General features: G+C 33.0%; 1 protein-coding gene across 2 annotated transcripts in view; it reads left to right on the forward strand.

Annotated features, from left to right (window-relative positions):
- The window catches only part of LOC108735916 (nucleoprotein TPR), a 28334-nt gene that overhangs the window by 15616 nt on the left and 5263 nt on the right, over positions 1–7455 (forward strand). The window contains exons 10-16 of one of the 2 annotated variants that reach the window (XM_018468136.2): positions 1640–1810; positions 4029–4256; positions 4377–4589; positions 5795–5990; positions 6646–6801; positions 6901–7152; positions 7237–7403. In XM_018468136.2, coding sequence (XP_018323638.1) covers positions 1640–1810; positions 4029–4256; positions 4377–4589; positions 5795–5990; positions 6646–6801; positions 6901–7152; positions 7237–7403 — 1383 coding nt within the window. The remainder of the gene's footprint in view (positions 1–1639; positions 1811–4028; positions 4257–4376; positions 4590–5794; positions 5991–6645; positions 6802–6900; positions 7153–7236; positions 7404–7455) is intronic. The other variant, XM_018468138.2, reaches the window with a different exon arrangement.

Genomic DNA, 7455 nt, shown 5'->3' on the forward strand with positions numbered 1-7455 from the left:
AGTGCCCTTCAAACAAAACACGGCAGTCGGAAAGTTAATGTCAGCCAACATTATGGGGCGCAAGTTGGCTTACCCTCACCAAGCCCCCGAAGAAGTCATCATTTCAAGACTGGACGACGCTAACTCATTATTTATAGATCAGCCCAATGCTAGAACGGTTATCGATGCTGGGGCATCCAACACTATCGTTTGCCTTAATGTGATATCGAAATGACGAATTCGACCTTTGGCCAGAAGACCGATTTTGACTACAGCTACTGGGGAAACTTCACCAATCCGTAAAGAATGCAACGTCGAAATTAAAATTGAAAATGCGATCTTATATAGTTGGGTATTGGTGACCGACATCATTGGATTGGACCTTCTTCAAGGACATGGAATTGAAGTATAATTTAAACAGAAAATGGTTAAATAAAAGTAGTAACAGTGCAAAAAAGTATCTAAATATGTAACAATATGTTAAAAACCGCGATTTTTATGATCGGACCCATTACAATAACTTCGCTATATACTGGGAAGTTTGTAATTCTATTAATAGTAAAAATTAAACTCATCGTCAGATAAATGTTTGTTGGTGTAAAGATCGTCAGTTTATTTGCAAAAGTAATTATGCAACGCTTAAATTGACTGAGCGCGCAGCATGTTTGTCGCTGACTGACGGTTTTAGCCTAATTAAAAATACAGCGGACGATTGTTTATATTTTTGTATAAGTATGAAGATTCAGCTGTAAAAAAATATGTTATGAAATACATTTTTAGCTAAAAAATTACGATCATACACCATATATAATCCCTCCACTTCAAGACAGTTGTTATTTTCTAGTTGGAAACGATCTGAAAAATTAAAAATATTGGCATGGTATGAAATCACTCGATCAGTATTTTTTTCTGATCACTTTCGTATGCTGTCACCTTTAACTCCACCGCTACTGTAGCAGCTGACGTTCATAGCTGTGTAGTGTAGTAGGGAGAAGAAACTATTATTATTATGATTTTAAGTCGGTATGAAATGACTTGTTCAAACATAGTGTCGCCTGCCGCTGTGTCGTACGACTGGTATCGTATAGATTTTCTGGTTCGATTTGTGTAGTGCTTAAACGCAAGTTGTTTTCCAAACCAGTATATTTTGGAATACATTTGGAATAAAAGCTGTCAAATTAAATGTTTCTCTTAAACATGTTTCCACACGTTCTACGGTTTTTATTTTCACAGCACACTTTTCACTTTTTCAATTATTATTAGAGAATATTTGTGAAATTAGAAGCTTTGTGTAATTATTTTTTCAATTAATGAAAATTTATTTTTAAAAACAATTATTTTATTAATTAACTGCAGAAAGGCTTAAAGTTGAAGCAAGCGACTTCTCTAATCTGGAAACTAATAAGAAGTGACAATTTTATTATTACATATTAGAAAGATGCAATAAGTACTGATCGTAAAAATACATAATCAGTAAAATACGAAATCCGTCGTTCTCACGGTAACATCTCAAGCACATAGGTTCAGGGACATAACTGTGTCTTATTTGTTTTATTAACGTTAAAATTATTTATCTAATGTCGCATTATTTTTAACTCAAAAAATTTAAATGAACTCTGAAGATTAAAGAGACGAATATTTGAAACCAACTCATTTCTAGGTTCACACAACTGGTCCTGGTACTGTAGAAGCAATGTCAAGTAGTCCCACTAGTTCCCATACAGAATACATGCCAGCTACCAGTTCAGCCGCTGTGGTAGGACCTAGACAAGTTGCTGTACCTCCTACACAATCTTCTCAAGATGCTGAAGACGAAGATGGAGGCATTCAGGTTGACAGTTTGATTGTTTTTTATTACATCCATTTCAGTTATTTTTGAAGTAAAACTTTTCAGAGTTGGGTAGTATTCAAATACGTCAGTATTCGGATATAAGTATTCGTTATGCGTATCCGCTATGTAATTCGGAAAGTATCCGTACTCTGTTACTATTCACTATTCCCGCACTAAATCTTTCCGTGTAGTACAAATGAACTAGTGGAAATTACTATCTACTTGATAGTACTTTATGACGTACCTCTATCAAAGTAAAAAGTGATAGTGTAGTTTGTAATAGAGGTGCATTGGATAATGGTTTTGCTGCAACAATAAAAATTACCAAATTTTATTAATATAATTATATTTGTTTGCAACGTTTCGGCTAATGTAAAACGTTTAAAGTTATTAACTGGTACAACTATATATTGTCACGTGTAGGCAGCCCACCATACGTGAAGAAGCGTTAAGCAGCCTGTAGTGAGTTGCCTAGATTGTACAAATAACAAAAATCAGAATTTCTAGAATCTACATTTACTAAACTTTTTAGCCTCTATAAATGGTTGCTGCTAGGTTGTACTAAACAGTTTAGTTTCAGTTACGAAGCAATAAAGGCGAAATATGAGTGAAGAAGCAATATTAGTCATTAATTAATAATATTGGTGTTGATGAGTAATTAGTTAAATAAATTAATAGTGCGGAAGGTGTTACACGACATTTGGTATAGAAGAGGATTAAATAAGATAGAGGATAGAAGAGAAAGAAGGTGAAGTTTTAGAGAATTCAATCGAATATTCTACAATTTTGGAAGTTTCACCCACCGCGAATAACCTTAAACGATATATCGTTGGAAAGCTCTCCATCGGCTGCCAATAATCCTAACAAGTCAAATGTTACTGAAAATCGACAGAAACAGAACGAATTCGACGCTATTGAAAATTTTCATCGAAGTACGCAAGAAAGGTTGCTCCAAGGCAGACAAATTTATAAAGGAATTTATTGAATTAATGGAAAATCAGTTAAAAAAAATAAAATTGATTTAAATACAGACTTACCAAACAAATTTTGGGGTGATGCGATTATAACGGCTATTTACAGAATAGGTTAGAGCGTTAGAGCTACAAGAGCAAAAACGCAAACACCGTTGGAATTATGGTACAACAAAATACCAAATATTTCGGATTTACATGTTTTTGGAAGTAAGGTTCACAGTCATATTCCAAAAGAACATCACGGTGATAAATTTAATAAAAAGACTCAAAATTTAATATTTATGGGATATTCGGAAGAATCAAAAACGTATAAGTTATTATATTTACATACAGGCGAATAAAGATTAGTCGGGATATAGTTTTAAGCAAAGAAGGAGAACTTGAAGAAACATCTATAAACGAGTAAACGATATTATTTGAAAATGAACATCGTATAAAATTAGAATAAACAAGAAAATAGCTTTGAGATTTCAAATTCGGAATAATCGGTCGATATTTCAATATCAATGTTAAAAGAAACAGTGACGGGATTTATAGTCTTAATTGAATAATATTGAAAAATTATTAGACATATTTGGGTTTCGGGATGCCAGGGATTCGGCAATGCCACTTGAAAAAATTAAAAAGACAAAAAACTAAATTAAGCAAACTGTTAAATCAATCAATGAATTAAAAAAAAAACAACGTGCGAATAATTCGCACTGCCTACCAACTAGTTAATATATGTATATATTAAAAGTAAATGTAGTTTTCCCGTTAGTGCCGCTAAAGCTCGTCATAACGGTTAGAAGGTCTGATAGCCTTCCATCGCCTGTCCATGAAGAAGGTTTCGGTTTTCAACTGCTCAGATTGATATCAACCATATGGGGCTAAAAGACCATCGCCCCAAAGGGTCTTATCTAGAGAGTCAGTAAAGATATTAATCATGTTGACACTGACAATATTATTCAAGTTTATCATTTTTTCTTGTAATATTATAAAATGTTCAAAAGAGGAAGATTAATATGAGTTAATTCTTCTTATTATATTAATGTATATGACATAAAAACTTAAAAAAATAACTCAATAACTAACTGTTTCAATTCAAATTATATTCAATGTTTACTTATAACGTTTAGTTAGCTGCTAATAAAAACGTTGCTTTCGTAGTTTCCTAGTCTCATTCTAAACTGCCGAATCTTACAGATTAGCCGCATGTTTACTGTTGATAACCTATTGACGTTGCATTCTGTCTTTTTTTAAAGGTTCAGCCGGCACCTCAACAACAAGCAGTAGCACTGGTTTTACCTCGTATCGAACCCCCCAGTAACAATTTAACTCAGGAGTCTGGCACAAGTAGCAGTAGTAGTTCGAATACGGTTACGACGACCCAGGCTAGTCTAAAGAGACCACGCGAAGCTGACACTGAAACTGGTTGCCAAGCTGAGGAACAAGGCAAAACACCACAACAATTAAAACGCAGTCGAATACAGGTTAGTATAAATTAAATTACAGAAACATGTAATAGTCAGTGATTATTTTTTTTTTTTAAATTTCGTATCTTATGGAAAGAAAGTAATTGTCTGTACAAATGCATTTTTATGTTATTATAGACAGGAACTGAAAATTTCCAGTCGCAACAGTCACAAGTGAGTGACAGCGGTGTTGAGGTAGAGTACCAGGTACCAACTAGCAGCCAGAGGGACCACGAAGAGGATAATGATGCGGTAATAGTTGTGGAAAGCGACGAAGAAGGTGAAGGACCGGATGAAGGAGAAGGCGAAGAAGAGCCAGATGATGCTGACACTGATGGTTTTATGGATACGGTAAGACTGTTAAAAATCTTCATAAAGCATTGCAATGTTGTTACGATGTCATTTGGCATCACGCAGGCTAAAGAATAGATTCAATTGCTTATAAACACTCTAATCGTAAACCTAGTTACTTGAGCTAATGTATGTATGTCTTATTCTACTCAGACATTCCAATTACTAAAATTCAAAAAGTGTACCAGAATTTGTGTATCGATCTGTTCCTTTTTTCTAAATGATAATAATAATGCTTTCCAAACATAATTTACAGGACAAAAACTTTTTATTTTATTTTTTTTACCCAAACAAGAATCTTGTTAAATTATATTTTTATCGTACTACTGCAGAAAGTTCGATTTTCCTATCTTATATACATAAACGAAAGTAGCTCTTTTCCATGCGTATAGGCAGAAATTTTAATTTAAAAGCATGCGTGCGATACATAAGCATGCGTTTTAACAAATATTACTGCCATCGTGTAAGAAGTGTTGTCAGACGTGACATAATTTTGAAGCTTGCCAAAATTATAAGCAGAAATTATAATTTTTAAACTTTTATCAATATCTTTGTTTCTTTATTTTTAATACAAACCATTCATTTTTCAATTTTGAGTCTAATGTATATTTAAATATATCTAACAAAAATTCTTACAAATTCGTATTCTTTTGTAAACATTTGAGTTATTTTACAANATTTTTTATTCTAATAAATTGGTTTCTATTATTTTTCATTATATTTTGTCTTAATTTCTTTTTATCTTATATTTTTAAAAATACACTGACTAATTCACGTATATCTATTTCTAATACCTATTCAAGCTCTAAAAATTGAGTTAGCGACACTGTACTCTAACAGCTGATTGGTTTGACAATTGTCAACTAACATAGACGCTCAATCAAATAAACAAATAGCCGAAGTGTCAGGCGGCTCGGATCGCAATTCACACTTGGTCTGTAATAGTCTGCTTCCTTCCCTTGGTACATAATATACTATTATGGTCTATATTTCCTTAATTCATTTCAACTTCTGTTGTTATTAATTCGTTGAATAGAAAAGTATGGGTAAAGATAATAAAATGTATCAAAAAGTGTATTACGAATTTTGCAGAATGTAGCCGTCTTTATAATTTCTGCGGCGTGATGAAATTTGTTGTCTTTACGTTTTATTACGATCTAAGAAATTTCACTTCAAAAATTAAAATACTTATTACAATCTTTCAGGAACAGGAGTTAAATTATGAAGATGCCGATTGCCAAGAAATAGAAGAGGAGGAAGAAAGGGAAAATGAAGTTGAAGTCATAGATGATTCAAGCGAAGTTCCGAATCAAAGTGAACATTCAATGCAAGAGGCAGTCTCTCCACAAGAAGAAAATTCTGAACAAGTCCAGTCAGAAGCAACCAGTAGTGGGGCTGACGGTTCGTAAATGATAATTTACTTTTTAATTGTTTATTAATGCTTCATTACTTTTTACGGTAATTTTCTATTTCACTCACTTATTAAATAATTGTGAGAAACATTTTTCCAAGTAATTTATTTGAATTTTTATTATTGTGATAAAAGTTATTTAAAAGGAGATAGTTATTGATAGTTTTAATTAATGACATTTGTACCTCAACAATGTTAAACATTTTATCATAAATATATTTTCATAAAATTAAAAATGATTTTAATTTTCTTGGCAAATGTTAAAGATAATATTTTCCAAATATATTTTTTTCATAATTTCTCAGCTTCCTTACTACTTTATAAATATTGTAGCGAAAAGTAGTAATGAAACCAATAAAAATTTTAATTGATCTTAAGTAGAAAAATGAGTAAAACGATCACAATTCCATTCAAAGATTAATTGATCTTAAAAAATGTTGATTGCTTTGATAATGTTACCTTTTACATGTGAATAAACATTTATAGTATTTGTAAAATATTTTTGACTGTGCTGAATAATGACAGTGGCAGTTGTTTTAAAAATACAAAACAAAGGACTACTAAAAATGTATAATTTGCTATTTATTTTTTGTAAAATAATGATAGAGAAACATTACAGTCTCACTACAAATTTTTACACAACAGGGGGGACATCGGGTATTATTCTGTCGCAGGCATCCCCATCAATCTCAGTTGCTATGTCTGCACTTTCGCGAACACGGCCTGTAGCTCCACTTTCAAGACAACAACAGCAGTCTCATTTATTACTGCCTCATGGACTTGAAGAAGGAGGGGATGACGGTATGTTTTATTGTAAACAAGTTAATTAAATTTAGCAAATATATTTAATAATATTTGCAAAGCCGCTTTCAGAGCAAGTATAATTTTCAAACTCTTTAGGTATAGTTCCTTCGACTCCTACTCTGTTCGTGCCTAGGAGATCCGATGGTTTTGGTGAAGCAGTCAGTTCACCCCATGTGCCAACAAGTGGTCGATTCACTTTCAGCGAATCAGCCCCGCCAAGTAATTCTAGTTCGACCGAAATTATTCCTGAACAAACATTAGAATTCTCCAACACCGATGATAATAGTACCGGAAGAAGTGTTCCGAGTACACCTTTACAAGCTTCGCCCCAAGAAGCAGCTCCTATAGGTGATTTTTAAAAAACATTGAAAATAGCTTTTATTAAAATATTTCTCCATTTTGTTTCTTGCATTTTCTAAATTTTCATTTTAGTTGAACTACCAACAATTACAGTGAGTGGAGCTGCCGATGAAGCTGAAGCGACTGCACAGGAAGGAAGTGGTGGGGAATGTATGGGCCCTCCTGCAACCACTGGAACCGTCCGGGAAGGTGTTCAAACTGTTGAAGAAAGCGAAGAGATGTTGGAAGGCGAGGATGGGGTAATTTTAAAATTTTAATTTTCTATAATTATGTATATATATGACTTCCACC

This window comes from Agrilus planipennis, unplaced genomic scaffold (assembly GCF_000699045.2).
Source record: "Agrilus planipennis isolate EAB-ADULT unplaced genomic scaffold, Apla_2.0 scaffold95, whole genome shotgun sequence".
In the NCBI taxonomy this organism is placed as follows: domain Eukaryota; kingdom Metazoa; phylum Arthropoda; class Insecta; order Coleoptera; family Buprestidae; genus Agrilus; species Agrilus planipennis.